General features: G+C 41.9%; 2 protein-coding genes across 4 annotated transcripts in view; one reads left to right on the plus strand and one right to left on the minus strand.

Moving 5' to 3' along the window:
* Positions 1-14,283, plus strand: part of Fam185a (family with sequence similarity 185 member A) — a 52,646-nt gene extending 38,363 nt beyond the window's left edge. For both annotated transcript variants that reach the window (XM_036182006.1, XM_036182005.1), the window contains one exon: positions 12,737-14,283. In XM_036182006.1, coding sequence (XP_036037899.1) covers positions 12,737-12,849 — 113 coding nt within the window. In that variant the 3' untranslated portion in view covers positions 12,850-14,283. The remainder of the gene's footprint in view (positions 1-12,736) is intronic.
* A 1,959-nt stretch (positions 14,284-16,242) lies between these two features.
* The window catches only part of Fbxl13 (F-box and leucine rich repeat protein 13), a 211,753-nt gene continuing 201,264 nt past the window's right edge, over positions 16,243-26,731 (minus strand). For both annotated transcript variants that reach the window (XM_036180894.1, XM_036180895.1), the window contains 3 exons: positions 25,777-25,911; positions 19,916-20,079; positions 16,243-16,656 (listed from right to left, as the gene is read on the minus strand). In XM_036180894.1, coding sequence (XP_036036787.1) covers positions 16,455-16,656; positions 19,916-20,079; positions 25,777-25,911 — 501 coding nt within the window. In that variant the 3' untranslated portion in view covers positions 16,243-16,454. The remainder of the gene's footprint in view (positions 16,657-19,915; positions 20,080-25,776; positions 25,912-26,731) is intronic.

Genomic DNA, 26,731 nt, shown 5'->3' on the forward strand with positions numbered 1-26,731 from the left:
TTCTTGATATTTAGCTTTTTAAATTTTTTTTTCTAATTTAACTTTTTATTGATCCTTTGTAGATTTTACATCATGAATCTTGATCCCACTCATCTTCCCGTCCCTTCCCATCTGCCCTTGCAACCTCCGACCAGGATACAACAAAATAAAATTTAAAATAAAAAATAAAATCTCATTGTGGAAGCTGCAGTGTGACACAGTGAGTCACACAGTTTACCCTTTAGTCCATAGATCATTACTTGTTAGTGTTCATTGCAATGAGTCATTGGTCTGGTTCGAGGACTCTGGTTTTTGCTACACTGTCAATACTGGGTACTCACTGGGACTCCTCTTGGACATCCTGTTGTTGACCTTTGTCATGGGGACCCTGCAGCTTTGGATCTGTAGGACTGGCCCCTTCGTGTACTTCAGCAGATCATAGATGGGATGGATGATGGTATGAGCCAGTTTATAGCCCTGGTTCTGGGTCGGGGTGGTTGCCTGCCAGCTGTCCCTCATCCTCAATACCAGGGTGAGTTCTGCAGCACCACCCGGGCTTGCTTACCCTATGTAGTAAACAGCAAGGGGTAGGCCTGGTTCTCTTGCTCTCAGGTCCTCAGGGCCAGTTTGCTCACACCTACACCACCAGAGCCAGTTTCACTGTGTTGCCCACATGAGGTATAGGGACACTCTGCCCAGTGCTGCAGCTAATGAGAGGCAGGGTCAACTTTCTCTCTCTTGTGACCTCAGGAACAGCTCTCCTACCTGCCATAGGCCTTGAGGGACACATGGGGGCGGGCACTGTTCTCTCCCTTGCCCATGTGCCCATATTGCAAATGAGGTTCAGGGTCAGATCTCTCATGTTTACACCCACAGGGCAGGCTCACCCTTGCCCCTGTCAGTGGGGTCGGCTCTGTAATGTTGCTGAGGTGAGGTGCAGGGTCAGCTCTCTAATCCACCACAAATGGCAAGGGGTAAGATGGGGAGGGCATCTTTTCATTGCCCTTGCCACTACATAGTAGAAGAGGGGTATAGGGCCAGCTCTCCCACTCTAACCACGTCAGGGCAGGCTCACCTGCACCCCTGCTGGCAGGATTAGCACTACTGTGGTGCCTAGGTGAGGTGAAGGGCCTGCTCTCTTGAGTGCTGCAGCTGTTGAGGAGCATGGCCAGCTCTTCCAATTTTATGACCCAGGAGCTAGCTCTCCTGCCTGCTGCAGGCTGCAAGGGGTAAAGGAAGGCATCTCTCCCATGCTTATGCCCTCAGGGTGGGCTTACCCTTGTCCCCACCAGCAGGACCAGCTCTACTGTGCTGCCCAGGCATGGTGCTGTGGCCAGTTCACTGATTCTCATGACCTCAGGGCCAGCTCTCCTAGCTGCTACAGGTGGTGAGGGGTGGTGGGGTAGAGAGGGCATCTCCCCCTCACTCTCACACCTTATGGCAGATGAGGTAGTAGGAGCCAGAGCTCTCACACTCACACCCTCAAGGTGGGCTTACCCATGTCCCTACCAGCAGGACCAGCGCTATTGTGGTGCCCTGGTATGGTCCACAGGGTCCACTCTCCGGAGTACTGCACTTAGTGAGGGGCAGGGTCAGCTCTCTCGTCTGCCATGGGTGGCAAGGAGCGAGGAGGGAAGGCATCTTACCCTCAACCTCACCAACACTTGGTGGACAAGGGGTGTGGGGCCAGCTCACCCACTCCCATGACTTCCCGGGCTTGCCTGCACTCCTGCCAGCAGGGTCAATACTACTGTGCTGCCCAGGCGAGGGGCAGGGCCAGTTCTTCAGTTCTTATAACCCAGAGACCCACTCTACTGCCTGCTGCAGGCAGCAAGGGGCAAGGAGAGCATCTCTCCCCCAACTCATGCCCCTGCTCCATGACAGGTGAGTAGTAGGGCTAGCCCATGCCCTCAGGGTCAGCTCTACTGTGTTGCCCAGGTGAGGTGCAGGGTCTGTTCTTCCTAGTGCCGCAGCCAATGAGATGCTGGGCCAACTCACCAGTTCTCATGACCTCAGGGCCAGCTCTCCTACCTACCATAGGTGGTGGAGGAAAGGGGGTGCATCTTTCCCTCACCCATATCACCACATGACAGACGAGGGGGCCAGGACCAGCCCTTCCACTCTCTCACCCTCAGGGCCAGCTCACCTATGCCCCCACAAACAGGGTCAGCTCTGTCATGCAGCAGGATCCGCTCTCTTGAATGCTGCCACCAGTGAGGGCAGGGCCACAGTTCTCCTTAATGCTGCAGCCAGTAAGGTGTGGATCTGATTCTGTGCAGCCCTATCCTTTTGGTCTTTAGTGGTAACAGGAGCCACAGATATCAGCATAGACCGTGGCCATGGCAGAGGCTGGGGCTTGGCAGCAGCCCAGGCCCAGACAACACTGTGGCCCTGGTGACGAGAAGGCCACCCACCTCAGCCCACTCCTCACTGCCTTCACCTTTGGATCTGCCTCTCTCCACAGGACATGAATCACTCTGTCTCTCCCTCTCTCTCTTCCATACCCCACTATATATTTGCTCACCATAATATGCTGTGGGATGGTCTGTATGCTGTGAATGTGTTGCTCTGGTTGGTTGATAAATAAAATGCTGATTGGCCAGTAGCCAAGCAGGAAGTATAGGTGGGATAGACAAGGAGAATTCTGGGAAGTGGAAAGCTGGGTCAAGAGACAACAGCCCGCCATCCAGGGAGCAGCATGTAATGGCACATAGGTAAAGCCACGGAACATGTGGTGACATAGATTAACAGAAATGGGCTGAGTTTAAATGTAAGAGCTAGTCAGTAGTTAGCCTGAGCTAATGGCCAAGCAGTTTTAGTTAATATAAGCCTCTGTGTGTTTACTTGGGTCTGAGCAGCTGCAGACTATTTGGGACACAGGAAAACTTTCAACTACAGTAACAGAGCCCAAGGCTCCTGGTGGGCCTGTTTTTTCCTCAGGGCTTGGGGCAGAGAGCACCAGACCAGAATGTGGATCTTTTTTCTCCCACTCTAATATCTAGTTTTATTAGTTCTTTATATATTCTGGATATTAGCCCTCTATTGGATGTGTAGTTGGTAAAAATCTTTTCCCATTCTATAGGCTGCCACATTGTCTGAATGACAATGTCCTTTGCCATGCAGAAGCTTTTCAGTTTCATGAGGTCCCATTTATTAATTGTTGATCTTAGTGCCTGTGCTGTTGGTGCTCTGTTCAGGAGGTTGCCTCCTGTGCCAATGCGTTCAAGGTTATTCTCCATTTTCTCTTCTATCAGATTCAGGGTATCTGGTTTTATGTTGAGGCATTTGATCCATGTGGAGTCTTTTGTGCAGGTTGCTAAGTATGGATCTATTTGTATTCTTGTACATTCAGCCATCCAGCTTGACTAGCACCATTTATTGAAGATTCTGTCTTTTTTCCTGGCTTCTTTATCAAAATCAGATATTTGTAGGTGTGTGGATTTATGTCTCGGTGTTCAATTTGATTCCATTGATCAGCATGTCTGTTTTTGTGCCAATACCATACTGTTCTTATTATATCTCTGTAGTACAACTTGAAATCAGAGATAGTGATACCTCCAGAAGTTCTTTTATTATTCAGGATTGTTTAGCTATCCTGGTTTGTTTGTTTGTTTGTTTGTTTTGTATTTCCATGTAAAGCTGAAAAATGTCCTTTCAAGATCTGTGAAGAATTGTGTTGATTACACTGAATCTGTAGATTGTTTTGGCAGGATGGCAATTTTTACTATATCAATCCTTTGGATCCAGGAGCATGGGAGAACTTTCCGTCTTCTGATATCATCTTCAATTTCTTTCTTCACTATCAAAGTTTATAACATACAAGCTTTTCATTTGCTTGGTTAGATTACCCAAGATTTTTATATTATTTGAGGCTATTGTGAAAGGTATGTTTCCCTGATTTTTTTCTCAATCCATTTGTCATTTGTATACAGGAGGGCTACTGAGTTTTGTGAGTTAATTGTATCCAGCTACTTTGTAGAAAGTGTTTATCAGGGGTAGGAGTTGCCTTGTGCAATTTTTAGGGTCACTTATGTATACTATCTTACCATCTGCAAATAAAGATACTTTGACTTATTCCTTTCTGATTTGTATTCCCTTGATTTCTTTCAGTTGTCTTATTGCTCCAGGTAGCTAAGACTTCAAGTACTATATTGAAAATAGATATGGAGGGAGTGGACATCCCTGTCTTTTTCCTTATTTTTCTGGAATTACTTTGAGTTTCTCCCGCATTTAAGTTGATGCTGGCTCTAAGCATGCTGTTGATTTTGCCTTTATCATGTACCCCTGTTGTCTCCAGGACTTTTTCATGAAGGGGTATTGGATTTTGTCAAAGGCCTTTTCTGCATCTAATGAGATGATCCCGTGGTTTTTGTCCTTTGTTTATATGATAGATTACATTATGTATGTTGAACCATCCCTGCATCTCTGGGTTGAAGTCTACTTGATCATGGTGGATGATTTTTGATGTGTTCTTGGATTCAGTTTGCTAATATTTTTTTTAGTTTTTTTGCATCTATGTTCATAAGGGAAATTGGTTTGTAATTCTCTTTCTTTTGTGTCTTTGTGGCTTGAATATCAGGATGACTGTGGCCTTGTAAAATGAATTGAGCAATAGTCTTTCTGTTTCTGTTTTATAGAATAATTTGAGGAGTATTAGTGTCAATTCTTTGAAAGTTTGGTAGAATTCTGTGCTAAAACCATCTGGTCTTGAACTTTTTTTTTTTTTGGGTTGGGAGACTTTTAATGACTGTTTCTATTTCACTGGGGATTATAGATCTATTTGAATTGCAATGTCCTCTTGGTGAATTTTTCTTTTAAGTAGTTATTGATCTTCTCTATTTCTTCGAATTAGTTTTTATTTGAACTCTATTTTGTCAGATATTTAAAATGACAACACAAGTTTGCTTCTTAGGTCCACTTTCTTGGAATATATTTTTCCATTCTTTTATCCAAGGTGATGTCTATTCTTGATGTCTAAGTGTGTTTCTTAGATGTAGCAGAAAGATGGATCCTGTCTTTGCATTCATTCTGTTAGTCTGTTTCTTTTTATTGGGGAATTGAGACCATTCATGTTGAGTGGTGTTTGTTGATTCCTCTTATTTTGTTGTGGTGTGTGCATACATGTGTGCATGCATATCTCCTCTTTTGATTTGCTGGTCTGGGATTATTTATTCTCCATGTTTTCTTGGGTATGATTAACTTCTTTCGGTTGGAGTTTCCTTCTAGCATCTTCTGTAGGACTGGATTTATAGGTAGATATTGCTTAAATTTAGTTTTATCATGAAATATCTTACTTTTTCCATCTATTGTTATTGCTGGATATAGTAGTCTGGGCTAGCATCTGTGGTCTCTTAGAGTCTGCAATATATCTCTCCAGGCCCTTCTGGATTTTAAAGTCTCCATTGACAAATCAGGTGTCATTCTAATAGGTCTGTCTTTATATGTTACTGTATATATACTCTTTCTACCTTTCAGCTTTTAATATTTTTCTTTGTTCTGTATATTTGGTGTTTTGATTATTATGTGACTATTGTGTGACAAAGAGACTTGTTGTTATTCTAGTCTATTTAATGCCCCATATGCTTCTTGTCCTTTTATAGGAATCTCCTTCTTTAGATTAGGGAAATTTTCTTCTACGATTTTTTTTGAAAATATTTCCTGTGCCTTTGACCTGGGTTTCTTGTAGCCGGAAGTTTCTCTGGTCCTGCCTTGCCCCACAGTCAGTCAGGACAAATCTCTCCCCACCCATGTCCTGCAGCAGCTTGGTCCCAAGTAAGCACACAGAGGCTTATATTACCTACAAACGATATTGCCTATCGGTCAGGCTTCTTGCTAGCTAGCTCTTATAACTTAACTCAGTTCATTTCCATTCATCTATATGTTGCCATGTGGCTGTGGCATTACCAGTTTGTGGGCATCTTGTTGCTCCATGGATGGTGGCTGGAGTCTCTCCCTCACTATCCTTCTTTGTCTCATCTTCAGTTTTTTGTTGTTGTTGTTTTGTTTTTTGGGGTTTTTTGGAGCTGAAGATCGAACCCAGGGCCTTGCATTTGCTTGGCAAGCACTCTACCACTGAGCTAAATCCCCAACCCTCATCTTCAGTTTTAATGTACCACCTAATCTTATCCTGCCCTGCCATAGGCCAGTGGAGCTTTATTAATCAACCAGTCACATATTCACAGCATTCAGAAAGGCATCCCAACAGCACTTCCTCTTTTCTGTCTAATCAAAAAGGAAGGTTTTAACTTTTTTTGTGAGTCTAAAGTTTCATATCTAATTTATCTTTTATCAAATCCAAGGAAAATTATAACTAGTCTTCAATGTCATTGAAGACTCCAGAAGGATCTAATATTACCTAAATAAACAGGAAGTACATTGCAAGAAACTTCCATAATTCTAGAAATGAGAGAGACATCTGGCTGCCTGGACAGTCATCCAAAGTTCCTCTGTAACGTTGGGGCATCCATCTTCAGCCTACAGGCCTAGAGTCTCTGGAAGACTTTTTAATGAAGCAAGAAATTTGAAGGATTGTCTCGCCTATTAGCAAAGTTCATCAGTCACTTCTCCCTATGTCCTGCAGAATGTCTGGCAGTCTCCTCTGCAAAGCAGGAACCTGAAGGACAGTCTCACCTTGCAAAGTTCAGTAGTCATTTTCTTATGGGTCCTGCATGTCCAGTTTATACAACATACTATCAGGCAATCCAGGCAAGAGCAGTTTCTTGCCCAAATGGCTAACTTTGGCCATAAAGAAAGCAAACTCCATATGGAGTTTCTTTGATGCCCATCATCTTTTCTGAAGTAGATTGGTTCTGCCAGGAGCAGGCATGTCTCAATGTCCAGAAAAGTCTTAAGTTCTTAAAACATTTTTAAATGCCATATTCTGTAGGTATTTGAAGTGTTTGAAGATTACCTACTTAATTAAAATATATCTATTTATACCTAGAAAACTTAACAAATATGACTATAAGTTTGATTATTCTAGATGACTAATTATTAATCTGTATTTCTTAATTATATATTATAATTTTAAATGAGTAGCATAAATATAATACCTTAAACAAGAGTAGAAATATATATACAGTATAACAAAATTAACTTTAAATTTGTATTAATAAACTAAAATCCATAGCAATGTAATATTTTAAAGAAGTTGCTCTTTAAAAGTAGATTCAATAATCTACCCTTTTATCGTATCATATCTATATCCTATGTTTCTATATCATATCCCCCTTTCTTCTTTTAGAAAGAGATTGACTATGACCAATAACAATTTCTTTTTTTTTTTTTCCTAAATTTTTTTTCCAGAGCTGAGGACCGAACCCAGGGCCTTCCACTTGCAAGGCAAGCACTCTACCACTGAGCTAAATCCCCAACCCCCCAATAACAATTTCTAACTAACCCCCTAAACAAAGACAAATGCCCATAGTCTATTTTTTTTCTTTTGGTGGGGGGCAATGTGGACATAGTCCTCTAGGCTACTTCCTGCTGATTGGGGGCACTGTTAATCTTATGGGGATCCTGAGAAAATTCAAGATAATGGTCAAGTCTTGGGAAGACCATCTATAACATTTGCTGATAGATATCATCTGTCAAGATTCAGGAGGTCTTGCTTGATCAAATCTGATCCATCTTAACCTGGAACAAATCCAAAGCTTCTTGCTTCCTGTGGAAATAAAAGCAGAGCCTCCTTTCCAAAGCAACATATCCTTAGACCCAAATTGTGAAGTCAGGATACTTTTAAAGTTTATGTATTGGCTTAACTCAGCAGCCTTTACAATCAAATGTCCCACTCCAGTTAAAAATCCCATAAAAAGACAACATAATCCAGACTCTCTATGTAATTATTTCCATCTTTACATGGCCTTCTATGTTCTTTATATATTTTATTTTTAAGACTTTATTTTTATGGCTATGTATATCCTTTCTCTTCTCTCTCTCTCAAATCTGTGTACCTTTCTACACACAATGTAAATCATTTAGAGTTTTATTCCATCTGAATCTGTCTCATTGTGAATCTATAATCCTTCTTTGACCAGGAGAAATCCTTCTTTGACCGGTCTGGATGAATCTCTCCCACCCTGACCTGCAGCTGCTTGGTCCCAAGTAAATACAGAGACTTATATTATTTACAAACTGTATGGCCTATGGCTCAAGCTTCTGACTAGCTAGCTCTTTCATCTTAAATTAACTCATTCCTATTCATCTATATGCTGCCACATGGCTGTGGCATTACCGGACTGCTGGCATCTTGTTGCTCCTTTGGCGGAAGGCTGGCATCTCCTTCACCTCTGCCTTTCTTCTCCCTGTCTCTCTCTTGGATTTCCTGCCTGGCTTTAACCTGACTCACTATAGACTAGAGCAGCTTCTTTATTAACCTACCATAGCAACACATATTCACAGCGTACAGAAACACATCCCACAGCAGTTTCTTCTCCTTCTTCTATTTCTGTTATTTTTAGATTTAATCTCTTCATGGTGTCTCAGACTCCTTGGATGTTTTGTGCCAGGAGTTTTTTAGATTTAGCATTTTCTTTAGCCAAAACATCCATTTCTTCTTTTTTGTGTCTGAGATTCTCTCTTCCATCTCTTGTATTCTGTTGGTGAGGCTTGCCTCTGAGGTTCTTGTTCAAGTTTCCAAATTTTTCATTGCCATATTTCCCTCAGTTTAGGTTTTCTTTATTGATTCTACTTTCAGGTCTGCGATGGTTTTACTCATTCCCTCCTCTGTTTGTGTTCTCATAGATCTCTTTAAGGGAGTTATCAATTTCCTCTTCAAGAACCTCTATCATATTCATAAAGGCTACTTTAAGGTCTTTTTCTTGTGTTTCAGCTATGTTGCAGTACCCAGGGTCTGCTGTGGTAGGGCTAGTGAGTTCTAGTAGATATATATTGTCCTGTTTGTTACTGTTTTCACACTGGCATCTAGGCATCTGGATTTGGGATGATTCTAGGTGCTGAAATCTGGCCTTGTCTTTGTTGGGTTGGTATTTTGTTCCTTGGCTTCTGTGGTCTTCTCTGGTTCTTAGGAGAATGTAGTATCTGTGTGTTGCCTGGTATGAAATCTCTTCTAGGATCCTGATATATGTGGCCACTGGAGGTTCCAGGTAAAATGTGTTTCTGGTTATTGGTAGATATGATATGGGCAGCTTGAGTGTAGGAGAAGGGGAAAGCCCAGAGGTAGCCTACTAGATCTGTATTATAGTGGTGACTACTGGACTTCAAGGGAAGGGAAATAGGCTGAGAGGAAGAGCCTATCCATGGCAAGCAGCCACTGGACTAGGGCTACCAGAAGGGAAAGCAGGAGAGGAGAGTTCAGGGATCCCATCTGGGTTCACACCACATTTGGCGGCTACCACACAGGCCTAATAATAATGCCTGTTTCACCCGCCAGACTAGAAAGAAAAGTCTTCACAGAAGCCTTAGGTACATGGAAGACTTAGTAGTGGGAGCAGATAGGTCTTAGGCTTGGCCATTGCTTTAGAACTGCCTCACATCATAAAACACAGATACTTCATCTAACTATAGCCCTACACAACACTGCAGAGTTACAGAAGTAAGACATGTAGCCCTCAACAGCTGTAATGTTCCTGCTGGCATCTGCTTGGGATTATCAGACATTCAAAGAGAAGAGAAAGTGTGATTGTGGTGTCTATACTATACCCCAGCACTAGGGAGGCAGAGACAAGAGGGAAAACATGACCTGTAATGAAGAAAATAAGCCACTGCAGATTTGACATATGTTAGAATTAGGAGGAAAGGACAACAAAACCATAGCTGTTTTCCTCATCTTCAAAAGGTTAAGACCTGCCAAGTATAAAAAAAGACCAAAATTATGTCTTTAGAAACAAAAGCTACAGTGTCTGAGATGAAAAGTGCAATACCCAGATGTTGCAGAGGAAAAGGCCTGAGGAAGAGTCTCTGTGGGGTTATTTCTTGCTATGTGTCTTTGTTACTCCAAGTAACTGATGGATAATTTAATGGATGGGGTACCATTTGGACTAGCTCAAAAAAATATTTTTTTGTAATGACTTCTTATTAAAATATCTGGTTGAGCTTTGATTTAGAGAAGATTAAAATATTTCTAACAGAATTAAAGTTACTTTAGACTAGAATGTATGTGTTGTTAGGTTTTGTGTAGAAATGTGTATGTTAGAAAATGATAAAAGTTTAGAATAATGATTTGCGCATTGCTTCATAGGTGCAAGATTTATTTCCTAGCCAGCTAGTCAATTTTGTGAGGGAACTAAGTTGTCATTTACATTTCTGAATTTCCCTCACATACTTTGTGGTGCATCTGCCAGTGTGTGGTTAGTGGCACTTCTATATGAAAACAGCAGCATCCTCTGCCCCAGTGCACTGTACTTTAGTCTGCTGTCTGAGGTAGGAATGCTACCCTGGTGCAAATGTAAACAACTTCCCAGAGCCTGTCTTAGTCTGTTAGCTTGTGCAGGTTAAATCGGTATATTCTTAGTTAACAAGAAAGGACTTGGAAATTACATATTTGGGAAGCTCTGAGTAGGAGGCTAGAGACTAAATGGCAAGGTTAAACATGATGTAGAAAAATGTTCTTCCCACTTACTGAAAGGCATGGGAATTCTCCCATTTCTTAGCCACAGGAAAATTGTCTCCATTTTTAGGCAAAGAGACATATAAGGATGAGGCTTTGGAACCCCAGGTTCCAGTGTGCTACACGACTTTCATCTGAAGGTCTGTAAACCATACAAGCTAGAATGGCATCTGCATAGACCCAGGCCAGAGGACCAGAAGCTTTAGTGAAGTCCCTGTTGACAAGACAGGATGATTGCAGCCTACAGGAAGTCCATAAACTGAACTTGAGGATGGAAGCCAAACTGAAGTCAGTCATCTGTGTGTGTTCCCAGCAGCCTTGCTCTTGGCCTCTCCTGCTGCAAAAGGAGATGAGTAGATCAGCTACACACTCCATAAGACCGACACTCATTGAAGCAGTGATGAGAGCTGTATGCTAAGGATAAGGCCCAGGAAAAGTCTTCCTTTTGTTGGTGTTTTATTATCAGTGCTAAACGATGTTCAACAACAAAAAAGTTAAGTTCCAGTCTTTCCTCTGTGTTTATTTGAATCACAAGAAAAAGAAATTCTGTATTGTAGAAAAAACATCAGTGCAAGGTCACTCAACATACCTACCAAATGCGGCACAGGCACAAGAAAGAAGAGTGTAAAGCCAAAGCCGAACCTCACTGAAGAGTTGGAGGACAACTGCAACACAGGGTTCACTAAATGCAGTGAGAGGCACTTACTCCAGTCTAGCAAAGGGAAGGAGTGGAGGCTTGGTTTTATTGAAAATACAGCAAGAAAAGCACACAGAAAAACTGCACAGGAAGTGGCTGCATACTCCTCTGCAATCTGCAACAGGTGCAGGGAGTTCGAGGACAGACTCAGAACTGTGGCTCAGGGGGAAGGAAAGGGAAGCAAGAATACAGAGAATGTGCAATATGGCATAAAGATCATCTATTAAAGGAGCATTTCCTCAGCTGAGAGTATCTCATGGTACTAGCAGGGAAACAACTGTAGAAAAAGGAAAATGTTGATGGTGGAGTGAGGAACATGTTTACAACTCCCTTCGGTTCCGTAGTGACTTTCTTAAGTCCGCACTGCAGTGGATCTCAGGAGAGAGACTCCACTGGGAGTTTTCATAGCAGAGGTCATGTACAGCTAGACCACCAATGACATGAGAAAGGAATAGTCAGCCTGTGGCTGCCACCTAGTTCCCAGGCTTCAGGACAGGGAGAGGAAACAGACAGGGCCCAGCAGAATCCCAGAATGAAGACTAAGCTGAAGCACCAGGGACACTGGGGACCAGGAGAGGCTGTCCTAGAAGTTCTATAGATGCCACCTGTGAACATTCAACAAGTATTGATGCTTTGGGGGAAGCTGCCTGGTACAATGTGAAAAATGATAAAGCCTCAACTCATTGAAATAGACATTTTTAACAGTACAGTTCCATTTATGTAAAGATTTAGGAAATACAAATAATCCACAGTGAAAAAGGAGATCAGTGATTGCTAGGTTGTGAAGTGAGGAGGGATAACAGGCAGGGAAAGGATACTTACTAGTCAGCTCTCTGTTCCTGTCACAGATATCAGAGCTAATCAGCTCACAGTGAGAACAGTTGGCTCACAGTTGAGGTGCTCCAGTCTCTTGCCAGCAGGCCCCTTTACCTGTGGGCTTGTGCTGAGGCAACACAGCCACACCCACCTCAGGGCTGCAAAGTGAGAAGAGGATGAAGAGGGCTGAGGCCTCACTATCCCCCTAACAGTGACCAAAAGACCCCCTGGGCCCGCCTCAGAAAGTCCCACCTTTCCATAGTGCACTGGCGATGAAGCCTTCACCACATGGGCCTCTGGGGGACAGTGGACAAACGAAAGATGCGTATGTAAGGCACTGTGGGAGTGGCTGATGTGCCTGCCCACTGTCTTTTGGAGAGTTGACTCCCCAGACCAATACACTTGTCAGACTTGACTGAGTTGTAAACCTCAGATGCAGTAGTTTAATTATCATCAGTAGAAGTCTGTCTTTTAACCTATACTAGACCAATACAGACATAACAAGCAAAAGAGGAGCGAACCCACATGACCTCTTTACAGCTTTCCTGACTGAAACTGTGTTTACAAAGGTGCTCTTCTTAGGCATTTCTGCCTTTTTGAGACACACTAGTAAGATTAGTGTGATTAAATATTGTTCTTAGCTACTAAACTGAACTTGGTGCAATTTTGTATTTTAGGACTCCTGAATCAAGCAAGCAGACATGAAAGGTGGATAAATGCCGTTGCCCCCAAAGGCACTGTAAGTTATAAACATCAGAGCTGGTTTCAGTCTCTGAAACTGCAGGACTAAGAATGGTTTCAGCTGTATTTATTAATTTTAATGTGGAATAACAGACCTGTGAGTATAAAAATGCAGACACCAGTGTTCATATAAACGTCAATAACAGCAGCATTAGTGGGAAATACTGGTGAACAGTCTCGGGGGACTTTTGCAAAACTCGCGCTAGCTGTAGAATTGGTTTTCTGTTGCTGTGTTGCAAATTACAGAAGACCCCAAAATATGTTCTAAGACCTCTGGTGATTCTTGAAACCACAGACAGTGTCCACCGCTATACACTTGTTTTTTTATAAACGCATATGCCAGCTAAATGCCTTTTCTGTTCAACTAAGCTGTGATATACTGTGGCCAAACACTTAAACCATTGTAGTTCCAGTAGCAAAGAGATGGCTTTCTTTTTCCTCCTTTACGATTTCACACCCAGTATGTCTACCCCGACTGTAGGGCCTAGCAGCCTCAGCATATAGTTTTGTTTTCTAACTAAGTTGAGAACTTTTACCTTTTTCCTTAAAGCATTTGTGGCTTCTTTTTGTCAGACCCAATTGCAAATACCACTGTGATTGTACTTTAGAGCTGTTACTTAGATGAAGACTTCTTGAACTCCAGCACTATGACTACTGGACACGGACAGGATTGACAGATTGATAGCTCTTTCTCGATTCCATCCTCATTCCAGTTGGATGGACAAGGTGGCCACTGAGTGACTAACAGATAGGTAGTATACACATATAGCATGCATGTGCATGGCAAAAGAATGACTCGCATCCTGAATGGAACAACGTAAGATTTCCTCATGCTACTTCAGGTGACACAATTTAAAACTTATGCATTATTTATATCTGGGATTTATCAGCTACAAGTTACTGAAGAAATAAAAAGCAAGTCCTTGGATGGGGCAAGAGAATAGTTCTACCATAGTAATGACCTCAGATCATAGTCTTGGTAGCCTTGTGCTCAGTGTGTCACATGGCTGGAATAAAGGTGTTAGCCAGGCTGAGGATATTATCTGGGGACTAAGGGGAGAAGTCCCCCAAGTTCACTCACATTATAGGAAAAATGGAATTCCTTATGCCTATATGAAATCATTTCCTTCTGCTTTCCACAAATAATCACTCTTTATAAACACTACCCACATGCCCATCTTTTTCCTTATGTGGACACTCTGTCTTCAAGCAAAACACACAGAATCCTTCTCATGCTCTGAATATCTGACTTTCTTGTAAGCTGGAGAAATCTCTGCTTGGTTGGCCAAGATATTTAACATGATTATGGGAATATCACATCACATCCACAGATCCCACTCAAGAGATGACTATGTAAAGGCACCAGTTGTTGGAGTCACCTCAGGATTGTTGGTATTGTAATGCCCATGTGACAGATTTCCTTCTTAATACCTTCTATGGCATTGTCTTAAGTTGTGAATAAAACATTTAACATGTAGATGAAGCAGGTGCTTCTGATTTTAGTGTATCTTGTGTAGGTTATGATGAACCTCACTATGGGGAAGAATGGTTGGTTATTCTATCACCAGATATATGAAGATGCAATTACACTTTTATAAGCTGTGCTTTATTTATAGTTAGAAATGTCTACTGTAACATTAAAAACTAAACTATACTGAGCAGGTCAATTTGTTGGATTATGAATTTTGATTTGGATAAATTAGTAATTAAACACTGATTTCAAATAAACTTTTCTAAATACTATTTATAATAAGTCTCCTTTTATTAATGTTCCATTTCTGTACTTTCTTTCTAATATCTTATTTGTGAAATAAAGTCAGCCTTAGAGTTCACTCTTAATGAAATCAGAGTTTATATAAGATGGAATGTCTGACATGCTGGGATAGTTGTTTGGTGATTGCGTGTTAAGCTGTTAAGCAAAGGAAATAGTGAGGCAGTAAGGCAATTTCTATGATATTTTTTCACTCTCAGGCAATTACAAAAACATTTCATGACTAAAAATAAAGTTGATAAAAGTAGCCAACAATAGCCCAAAAGGTCATGAATTAGAATTCAGCTAAGAATGCTTAAAGTTATTAGTGGAATTGTACATAATGGCCTCCTTGCATATCTTGCTTTTCTAATTCTTACCCTGCCCCTTCCATTTCTGCAGCTCTGAAATTTACCTCCTCAGGATTAATGAACAGTCTCACATTCTTGGTTTTAAAAAGACATTAAGAGTTTGGAACAAGGGGGTTGGGGATTTAGCTCAGTGGTAGAGCACTTGCCTAGCAAGTATAAGGCCCTGGGTTCGGTCCTCAGCTCCAGGGGGGGAAAAAAAAAGAGTTTGGAACAAGCTTTGGCCATAAAGCCACCTGCTGAGTTTCTCGATAGTATAGCAGGGTATGTTTTTCCTTGGCCTGTTATTCCCCATGCAGATGTTACTCTTTGAGAAGCCAGCTGCCTCTTTTATGTCTCCCAGGTTGTAGACATGAAACACCCAGGGGTCAGACTTCTGAAGCCCACTCTCACGCAGCTGCCACAAACCTCAGATTCCATTAAAAGTCTCACTCTTACCATAGCCATTTGGCTCAGATCTTAAAACTTGCTGTTTAACAGATTCCCTTGCTCTTGACTCCCATGAGCCTTTCTGCCACTGATTTAAAAACATTCAAAAAGAGGGAAGAAAATTATTTAAAAGCACTTAACTGATTCAGAATATCCAATAATAATAATACTGTGTAGAGGCCTTTTAAAACTTTTTAATATCCTTTAAATTTTTTAACTTTCTTTCAAATTTGTAGGTAAATAGGCTAACCTCATTCAAGAGTAAGTGACTGCTCTGATGTCGCGGACACTGCTTGTGTGTAGCAGTCAGAAAAGACCCCTCCTATTCTGGCAACATCAAATCCTATCATGGTAAAGATAATGGATCGAATAATGGTTAAAAACCCATGATAGAAGCATATTAAATTAGTTTTTAGACATGAAATTAAAGGCCGGTTCTTCATAGAAGAAGATTGAAAGGTGGTTTTGTTTTTGTCTTTTGTCATTTCATAGTTAAAATTCCTGTGTAGCCATGATAAGATGGTACAGGAGCGCCCTTTCTGGTCTTGTTTCTTTTTAATTTGCTTCTGTTGAGTATTGAATCTAGGGCTGACTTTTAGCTCTCCTCCTTTGAAAGTGTATGTCCCTATCATTTACAGTGAATCTTTGCAAATTCTCATAGTCATCACCTATCTGGAGAGCAATTCCTACTTGTTTAGAAAAAAAAAAAAAAGTGTCTTTCCAAGTTGTTTCCTACATTGTAACCTTGGATCTGATCATCTCATCTAAATTTAGTTTGCTCAGAACTGGCTTAGTGGATAAAAGTCTTTACTGGCCTTGAAGACCCAGGTTCAGTTCCCAGCACCTACATAGCTCTCATAGAATTCTGTAACACCAGTTCCAGGCTTTTGTGGACTCCTGCACACACACAGACTCACACAGGCACATATACATTATATAAATAGATGTTTGAAAATAACCTTGGGGTCTCATTAGATAAAGGTGACATTTGCCATTGAAGTAAGAAGCGGAGGCATGCTGCTTTTTTGTGCTGTTATTGGGAGCCAGCAACTAACAATATTAACATCAAATGAAGAAACATTGTCAGTTCCAGATGTTTTGTTTTTCCTATATGAGGTTGGCATCTGGACTTTCCTCGTCACTGCTGAATGACTCTTTGACAATCAGTTCCGAGTAATTTCTAGTTTGTATTCTACTTTGAGTCTCTGTGAGAGGATTTCCTTCAGAGTCATAGCCAAACCAACTTGGAGGGTCGTCAGAGCTGTACTCCTGATGCTGGACCACAGAGGACATCCTGTGAGCTGCTGCCCTGCAACAACAATGCTGAGCGTTAGTGAACTACAAAAGGAATCCCTACAGTTTTCACATTTGACCAAATTTGGAACTGAAAACTTACCATCACTAGTCACATTTAATACAGGGCTTCACTTGCTGTGAGAGAAAGTTGGGAATTGTACAAAAAAAAAAAAAAAAAAAAAAAAAAAAAAATCTGTCACCCCAGGCAAAAATATCTGTAGTTCAACCAGGGCTTACCAGGTGGTGATATGTCCTTATATGTGCCAAGGAGCAGGAACACCAAAGTCATTTACAGTACTTTTGAATAAGTGCTCGGCCTGATGTATCTCCAATTTCTTTGATGAAGTAACAGCCTGGCCCACCCTTCCTGTGAAGGCTGACATGTCAAAAAGGACCTTGTCACCAGAGTTCACAGACCCTGTGGATGCATGATGGACTGTAGAAAGGTCCATGAACTTGCTAACAATCTATATAGTTTTGTCTCCAGTATATATTTTTCTTGGAAGGCTGTAACTCAAAGAGGTTCATAGCCAAATGATTAAAAATAGTGTTAGACTTTCTTAGGAAGAAATAAGGAAGCAAAGAACACATACATGCATACACATGTGTACACACAGACATACACACAATTCCTGTTTCTTAAACAGAGATGCAAAAATTCTCAACAGAATTCTTCCAGTCAATTGCAGCAACATGTTAGAAAGACCATATACTATGATCAAGGTGGCTTCATTGCAGTGATGTAAAGATAGTATAACGCATGCAAACCAATAAATGTAATACAGGGTATCGAGATTCAGAGATCACATGACTATTTTAGTAGGTGCAGAAATGGCCTTTGACAACATTAAATAACCACTTATGATAAAGCTCAAAAACAAAACCCACTAAGGATAGAAGGAGCACACCTCAACACGATGAGGATTATATATGACAATCTATAACAAACACACTAACTAGAGGAAAGCAGTTCTTCTAAAATCAGAAGTGAGTCAAGAGTGTTCTGTTCACTCCCTTCACTCTTACTCAATACCATGCTTATATTCTTAGCCAAAACAACAAGGCAAGAAAAAGAGAAGAAAGGAATACAAGGAGAACAGGAGAATTCAATTTTCTGTAGACAATATGATCATGCACTAAAAGACACTAATGACTCTTCTCAAAAATTCTTAATTCTGATAAACTTTCAGTAAAATAATCCAGTTCCAAAAACATCCAAAGCCCAGCAGCTTTATTTATACCAATAACATACTGAGAAGGAAATTAGGTAATGATCTCATTCATGATAACTGAAAATAAAAAGCAAAACTGCACATGCACATGCGTGCAGGCATGTGCACACACAGCCTAGGAATAAACTTCACTAAGCAGGTAGAAGATGTGTACAATGGAAACCAAAGTAGTGAAGAGAAATGTACCAAGGCTGCTGGCATTGGCTTTGGTAAGGACGTTATATTCAGAGACAGCAGTGTCCTTGACTTCGGGGAAAGAAAATGCGTGTTTAGGGAGCAAAGGACTTGAAAGGTGACCAAATTACACGTTACCTGTGGTTTCTGAAAGCACTGGTTTTAAAGAATTGTGGCTAGTTGGTAGGAGGCTAAGTACTCATTGCTAAGTTTGGGAATGTGTTACTGGTGGGTTGTGTAGTAAAGTTCTTCAGTCCGCTACAAGCTAGAGTAAATTCAGCGCTTCTTAATTTTTTTTTTTTTTTTTACATTTTAGATTCTATAAAAGTTATGATGAGTGCATTATGCAATGTATTGTTATCCATCTTGTCACATGACAGGAGGTTCTATAAAAATTCAGGCATTAAAAACTTAATAGTAGGGGACTGAGAAAATCTTAAGGAAGTTGCTGCTGGCTCAGTTCAGAGAAGAGAAATGGGCTGAGTTTATCACTGCTTGTGGCTGCAGTGTCTCAGGAAGGAGTGATAGTAAGCCAAGCATCTACGCCCAGCCACAGGAAGTACACGAGAACGTGCATTTCTGTGCTTGCACTTGTGTGTGTGTGTGGGGGGGGGGGGGGTCCACAGGTTCAGTGAAACAACTGCTTAGTAGGTCCATGGCTCAAATAGCAAGCAGGAAGGCCTCAGAAAGAGGCCCACTTCCCCTAGTTCCAAGTTGTGGTGGTATTGTGTTCCCCGAAATATTGTGTGTTCTCCTTCAAATACTGCATAATAAGACAAATCACACCAGAAGGCTCAATTTCGATCGACATAGTGCTATCGCTCCGGGTCCAGGCCCTTCTCGATACAGACCGGGTCGCACAATGCTTTGCGATACCTCCGGCAGTCACAGGCGAGCAGCTTTTTTGCAAATTTGTACCATGAACGTTGGGCGCCAGATGTAGCAGGAATCTTAAAAGTTCTTATTAATATAATCAAATCTGAGGCCAGTTTTGGGGTGAATGCTGGAAGATCAGAGAAGCAGAACAAGCCACAGCTATCTCACCTTGCTAGTTCCTCAGGTGATCCTGTTTCCTCAGGCTGGAAGCTTCTAAGTCCTCCTCCACATTAATCTCAGCTGAACTGTGTTGCTCCAAAGCCTGAAAGCTTAGCCAGCCAAATGCTTCTAGTTTTCTGGTCTTCACGCCATATATATATGTATATATATACGTATATATACATACATATATATATCTTTCTACTTTCTGCCGTCACTCCCTGGGATTAAAGGCTGGATTTCTGGGATTAAAGGCGTGTGTCACCATGCTTGGCTGTTTCTAATGTGGCCTTGAACTCAGAGATCCGGCTGGCTCTGCCTCCCAAGTGCTGGGATTAAAGGCATGTACCACCACCGCTCAACTTCTGCTATGGCTTGCTCTGACCCATTTTCTAGCCACCATTTTTGGCTTTGTTCTAGTGGCTGTCTGTTCTCTGACCCCAGATAAATTTATTTCGGAGAACACACAATATTTCGGGGAACACAATGCCACCACATCAAGTTCTAACAGTCCTGGGTGAGGGAGCTGCTTTACTCAGGGAGATGAACCATGTGGACTACATTTCACCAGCAGAGCTAGAGCTAAGTGACAAGGAGCAGAATTAACTTTGGTTGTCTGCTTGACCATAGAGAGGAAGGGACTGAAAGTAAAAGGCTTTTGTGAAAGGAATATAAGACCATGAAGTTAATTTTAGAAGGGCATCCCAGGTTCAACTCAGAATGTTGGTTTCAGTCGATCAAAATATAAATTGTTGCATATTATGAATGCACAGCCAAATGCCTTGCCGTCCTGGCATTTCCAAGTCCTGTCATATCCAGCTGCCTACTTACACAGAGATGGACCTGCAGAATCGCATCTTGAGGATCCGGAGTTGTTTGCAGCCCATTTGAAGGTCCTGAAGGATCTGGTCTGTAAGTAGGATACAGCCGGAGATATCCAAAATGTGCAGATAATGGCACTTTGCAGATAACATCTCCAACCCTCCATCAGTAATCTGCACACACAGCCAAAGTAAGTAGCAGTTACTGAGTGACTGTCCCACAGGAGAACAGTATTTTAATTTAGGGTGCTGTAATAAAATATGATAGATTAGGTGGCTCAAACAACAGGCCCTTATTTCTTATCATTATTAAGCCTGGGAAGTCCAAGAACAAGATGGCTGCACATATGGTGTCTGGTGAGGTACAGGTTTGCAGATGTCTGCCTCGTATCATGCTCTTAGTGGATAGAGAGCTCCAGCCTCTGCCTCTTCTTACAAGGACATGACCCCATAATAGCAGTGTCCCTTTCACGACCTCCTCTAAACCTAGTTATCTCCCAAAGTCCCTGCTTTGTGACACTGTTACATAGGCAGTTAGAGTCTGAGCATTGGTAGCTAGTGGCAGGGAAGGGGACAAGCACTCTTGCCATCACGAACAAATTAAGACCCTGGCAGGCTTTCTTTCACTGAGTTTATTCCATGATAAGCCAAGTGTGTGGCTTAACTACTTCCAAATAAGAATAATAAAATACGTGCCTCAAGTGACACCAAGAGGATTTGTGATTTTGTTGTTTTCACTTAAGCATCCTCTGGTCTGCATGAGAAACACTGTCAAATTCTCTCTGTAATTAATAACTGTTGTGTCATTATGAGGAACTTAGGAAATGCTATAGCAATGGGGCTGTCCATGCTTCAAATCCTGTGTAAAGCTTTACCAGTTTGGAAAAGTATGCTTAATAACATTATATATTGCAGAATTACCAACATATATACCTGGAAGTCCATCTCTATCCAGGATTTGCTCTCCATGAGAAAGATCTGAACATCTCCGATAGATCATATGCAAGAATGAGTGGACAGCAGCAGTAGGTGTGAGGCAAGAGGGAGATGGGCAGAGGCCACAGATAGTTCAAGTCCCACTCAGACAAATCTTAGCCAGTGTCCCACAGTCCTACAAAGCTGTACAGCTGTCCTGCAGAGGTAATTCAACTCCATCGCTAGTTTATTTCACTGACTTGGGGTCTGGCTTTTGATTTATGGATGAACTAAAACTTGCTGCAGAGTAAACTAGATTCCTCTCCCCAAAGGAATTTTTCAACTTTTGAACATGCTAAATAACACTCGCTTTGTCTGCTTTGACCTCTGTTTCTTGGGATGCATTGCTGGCTAGAGGCAGCTCTGGGAGCCTGCGGAAGGGCAACACCACATCCAATCAAAGAACTCCCTCTAAGCCCAGGACTCTCATACAGGCAGCAGGTCACTAGGAGAACCACCCAACTGCTGTGGCCCAAACTGCTGGCCCATTGGATTGCGAGCCAATAAAATGGGAGAGGGCTGGGCTGGAGAGATGCCTCGGGGTTGACAGTGTATTGCTCTTGCAAAAGACCTGAGTTTGGTTCCCAGCACCCATACCAGGCTGCTCACAACTGCCGGTAACTAGCTTCAGTGGGAATCCAACACCTCTGTGGGCACTGCACTCAAGTTGCACACACCTACATGCTGACACATGTATGTATACATAATTAAAGCTAAAATTTTTACTAAGGTTTAAAAAGTTGTGAGTTATCCAAGTCATCAATTTCAGGGGGTGATTGGCTGCATAGTAACAGACTATATACATTATCCAACATCACATGTCAGGTATCCCATGCTGATAGATGGTTTAAAAAAAAAAATCCATCGATCATTTTTATAACTATTATAAAACCTCTGACTGACTTATGACCATGTTTAAATCTCTTAATGGAAAGAATTTCCAGGATTCCACTTCCTAAAGGTCCCATAACTTTTTGAAACAGTGCCACCAGCTAGGGACCAAGTGTTCAAATGCATAAACCTACAGGGGATATTCCATATTGAAAACATAACTTCTCCGATGTGTTCACATGCGTAGCAGTCTTCCAGTTGGTGGATTCATCTGGGTCCCATCTTTTTCTCAGTTGTTAGTTCTCAAAAATACCTAGACTCTGGAGTACAGCATCCTGACCGTGAGGGACTGGTTGGATACCCTGGGTTTTGTTCCAGTCCCCCTGCAAACAGGATGCCCCTCAGTGATTTATCTTAGCATGTCATTTTCCCCCTTGGGTATAAAATCCATAGTTGGGGCTAAGTTGCTGCTTTCTGGAATCCCTTAGCTACAGTATGAGGGAAATGTCTGATGGAGACTTCTTCCACTGTGGCAGCTGTCCTGTACAGACCCTATTTGCCCTTTGCTATCCATCTGCAAATCATACTTTATGTCACTTGTATACTGGACTTTTTGTCCCAGACAAGTCAGTAACCAGTATGCCCAGAGTCTGCTACCCTTTGCCTACACCCCCTAACACAAATGCAGTTACTAAGTTAACAGTTATCCCCTTGCCTACTTAAGATTTCTTTCCCTCAAAGATGGATTGTATAAATATTTCATTATTGGCACTGATTTCGTTCTTTTCCCCATATTCTTCCTTTGTAATTATTACTAAGTCCTACCTAAAATCAATGTCATGGTCATCAAGGGTGGCAGCAGAATCACACTGCTAAGGCCTGTGCACTGGGCCCATGGCAATCAACTTTCTTCCTGGTCTCAGGGGCATTTTCTTTCCTTTGCATCTCAGTGCCATAGAGATGAGGGCCCAGCACTACTGATTAACCTGGAGATGAGTGGGCTGCTGGAAAAAGCTAGCCTTCCCAGAAACATGTTAAACAGATCTCACAGTTCAACTGTAGGCAGCTGGAATGATGAGCTAGACTCTTAACATAATTTATGGCCTCTCAAAAGCAATATAAGTAGAATAAATTAGGCAAAGTGAAGCAAGTAAATTACCAGATTGGCCCAATGAGTATCCCTACCTCTTCTGAATCAGGATACATTCATGACTTAACTGGTACTACCTGGATGGGAAAGCCAAGCCTGATTTCTTAATGTTCTGAGGAAATCTACTCCCCTTTTCTTCCCCTACTTGTTAAGTACAGAGTGATGCATTTGATGTTAATTCATCTATGTCAAAGCTTCTTTACTGTAGGGGCAGGGGAGAATCCCTTGGCTTATAGAGGAGCTCTTTCTTTAAAAAAGGAATCCTCTTCTTTCTTTCCTCTGCTCTTTAGAGCCTTTTCTTCATGCAGGCTCTTCCTGCCTGCCTTTGTTCACAGAGCCACTAGAAAGCCTGCCTCATCTTCCATCTGCCTTGTGCAATAAATAGCCAGAGTAGTTCCTGGTGAGCCGTGCTGTGAGCTCTCATGGTCCATATGCCGAGTCAGGTGGCCACTGCAGCTGATGTACAAGCTTCTTGACGCAGCTTACTTCCAGAGCCAGGTGGAAAACGTGGACCAGAAAAAAATCCAGTTTCCCTTGTTCTAACCAAATACATTAGTAAAATAAATCGTGTAGCTGGGCATGGTGTAATCCATGAGATTACATCGGTAATCTCATCATTTGGGAGGCCGAGGTAGGAGAATGGCATCTAGTTCACAGACAGCCTGGTCTACTGATAAGATCCAGGCTAGCTTGGGCTAGGTGTAAAACCCTGTCTCAAAAAAAAAAAAAAAAAAAAAAAAAAAAAGTTTTTACTGTAAACTTCCTGGCTTTAGTTTGTCCTGGCTTATCACATTTTCCCCCTCCTGTCTCCTCTTCTTTATCTGATACATTAGTGTGGAAAACTCTGGAGGTTCCAGAATCATCCTCAGTCCACTCAAGCAAACAGTAAAGCAGCTGAATTCGTAGCCCAGCAAGGGTGCACAGCCCCTGAGAACTGGGGTGATGCCATTCAAATAAAATCCAATGGGTGTGCACGGCAGAACAAGCTTTTAACAGCTTGCCATTCCCAAGCACTTTTAAGGTTTATATTCTCTTCTGCATCTTTTGCCAACTCCAGGTTCTCCCTGATAACATGTTTGAATTTTTAATCTTCTGTTTAGACTTCCTTGCTAATTTTGACTGGCCATTTGTGGTTATCAGTGGAGGGCTAGCCTCTGAGTAGAAGAGAAGTGTGGGCTGTCCTGCAGACCTGAGTGAAGGGTGACTTAGGAGGCTGTGTGAGAGTCTTCACTCTCACTGGGGGCTGGCGAAGTCTCTAGAGAATTGGCATCCAATCTCCTGCCTGAAGGAAAGTTCTGGCAACCACATTGTGGATGCTGAGTGAGAAGGGGAAGTGCCAGGGTGTCTGCTTTCCATGTTAGGGGCCCACTTCCCCCTTTCTCTTTTGTTCCCAAAGTCACAGTCAAACATGGCATTTCCCCACACAGACACCCTTCTCTGCTTTACTGTGTCTACACAATGACAATTTTGCTCTCCAGGGGACATTTGGCAGTATCTGGAGACATTTTTGGTTTCAAGATGGAAATACAGGGGCCAGATACTAGCAGTCCAGTGCCCAGAGGACAGGGGTGTTAGATATCCAGTGGTGATAGGTCAACCCTCCCTCCTTGCAAAGAACTGCCTTGTCCGGAGCTTCAGGGCTGTCAGGCTTGAGAAAGCTGGATGGAGGAAATGAATTCTCATGCTCCTGGTTTGGGTGGGGAAGTCCACCCAGAGGTGTGGGGCAGAGGATACTTGGACCTCTGCTCCTCTAGAATGCTTAATTAGGACTCTAGTCCCCTTCCAACACAGTCCCAGCAGTCTATGGAGCTGCCAAGCTTACAGCCATTGTATGGATGAGATATTCCCAGCTTCCTCTGCTATGGCTATCTGGGGTCACCTAAACTTATCCACCTGTTTTCAAGTTCCCACAATTTCTTTGCTTGTTTCCTTTCCTGATTTTCTTTTCCAAATGGGCCCTTACTGTTCAGCTGCAATTGTGATGGGGTTTCAAGAGAATTATATGTGTATATTTGATCTGCCATATTACCCCAGACTCGGGTTTATATAAGACGAAAGAAAGTAAGTTATATTGTACTTTGAAAGTATTAGTCCATATTTTAAAAATGAACAAAGTAACCATTTCTGACCTTTTTGTACAAAGAAAAAAAATCTGAAAAAATAAGCATTAAGTGCCAGCAATTTGTGTTTTCTGGTGTATGGAAGTCAGTACTTCACTTTCCCCTATAAGCATTAGTATAGCCAGTGTTTATTATAATACACATTATTTATTTTATGCATAAGTGTCAGGAAAGTTGTCGAAATTAAGACTGAAGATAATTCTGTGCCCTTTTGTTGGAATACAGAGACATATCTACCCCACTGAGGAAGTGCCTAGAGACTTCAGCCTTACTTCACACGCTGTTTATTGTTTACTAAGGTCCAAAGTCAGTGAAGTTGTGTGTTAACACTCAGTGTTTTATTTTTTTGTCCAGGAGACATGCAAATTATTTTTGCTGTCTAACCCAAGATTCTGGCTGTATTGCCCTGTAGGATATTAACCAATCTTAGATCTAACGTGAGACCCATAATCCAATATTCATTCTTCAGTTCCTACCCAGTTTTTTCTAACGCTGTGCCATGACTTCATTATTTTGCTGGTTCTCTCATTAATGAATTAAGTGAATATCCAGCACATAATTATGTTTGCATGAGAATAATGTTTTAGATGTTTTTAAAATGCTACTTTGGCACAAATAAAATGCTAGAACTATTTCCAATTTGAAGATGGGAAAAAGCATCCAGTGAGTCCACCAGCCATGCCAGCCATGCCAAGTCCAGTCCAACTAGTCCCCCCCCCCCCCGCAAAACTCCCCACCCGGACCCTCTGTCAGTGCTGCACGTTGACCTGTCTACTCTCCAGCTACCATACAGACCTTTGGACATCCTGCGATGTTGAGAGACGTGATGCGCGTGCAGAAAATAGCTACTGTTTTTATAATGTCATCCGACAGTTGGCGGCAGTAGGAGATATCCAAGTGTTCCAAGAAGAGCGAGGTTTTACAGTAGGCCTGGAGGAGATTTCTGAGGTCAAAGGTTTGTTTTGTTCTGTCCCCCCCCCCCCCCCCCCCGTTTAAAGTTTCCCCCCTCACTTTCCCTTAGTCTTTGTGGATCCAAATGCTGTGTCTATCTGAAGCCACCTCACCTGCAGTAGTTTATTTAGTATACATTTGAGTCCCTTAAATATAGATTTTGCCATAAACAAAACAAACAATAAAACATTACATCCAAATTCAGTATAGCTGGGGGGTTGCTTGGGGGGTGGGAAGAAGGAAGAGGTAGGATCTGTGGTTGGTATGTAAAGTGAATAGAAAACTTTTTAATAAAGGTAAAAAAGTGAGAATAGAAAAAAATCAGTATAGCAAAAATTAATAGTTAATCAATACTCAAATTCCTGCTAGCAAAATCCAGTTTTTCTGAAGTTTCTGCTGGTGAAATATGATTGGCATATCAATAATTAATAGGGTTCTATTCATCCAATGAGTGGAGGAAAGGGGTGTGGATTCGAGATGACAGTGGAAAGAACACATTCTTTTTACATTCTTTCCATTAGTTCAACCTATGAAAACTTACAAACACGTTCATCTCTTTGGAGCCCCAGTTCCTCTTCTAATTAGGACAATCCATACCTAGAGTGTAGCATTATTCTGAAATACCAGTGTGGTCATCTGTCACAGAGCTGTTCACTGCTTCCCTATCGCAATAGCAAGGCGATGGGACCAGCCTGGACAGCCGTCAGCAGGAAATGGGTAGTGAAAGCATGGTACACAGACACAATGGCATTTTGTGGAGCTATAAAGAAAATTGACATCACAAGATTTCCAGGGAAAT

The sequence above is a fragment of the Onychomys torridus genome, chromosome 3, assembly GCF_903995425.1.
Source record: "Onychomys torridus chromosome 3, mOncTor1.1, whole genome shotgun sequence".
Taxonomy (NCBI): Eukaryota; Metazoa; Chordata; class Mammalia; order Rodentia; family Cricetidae; genus Onychomys; species Onychomys torridus.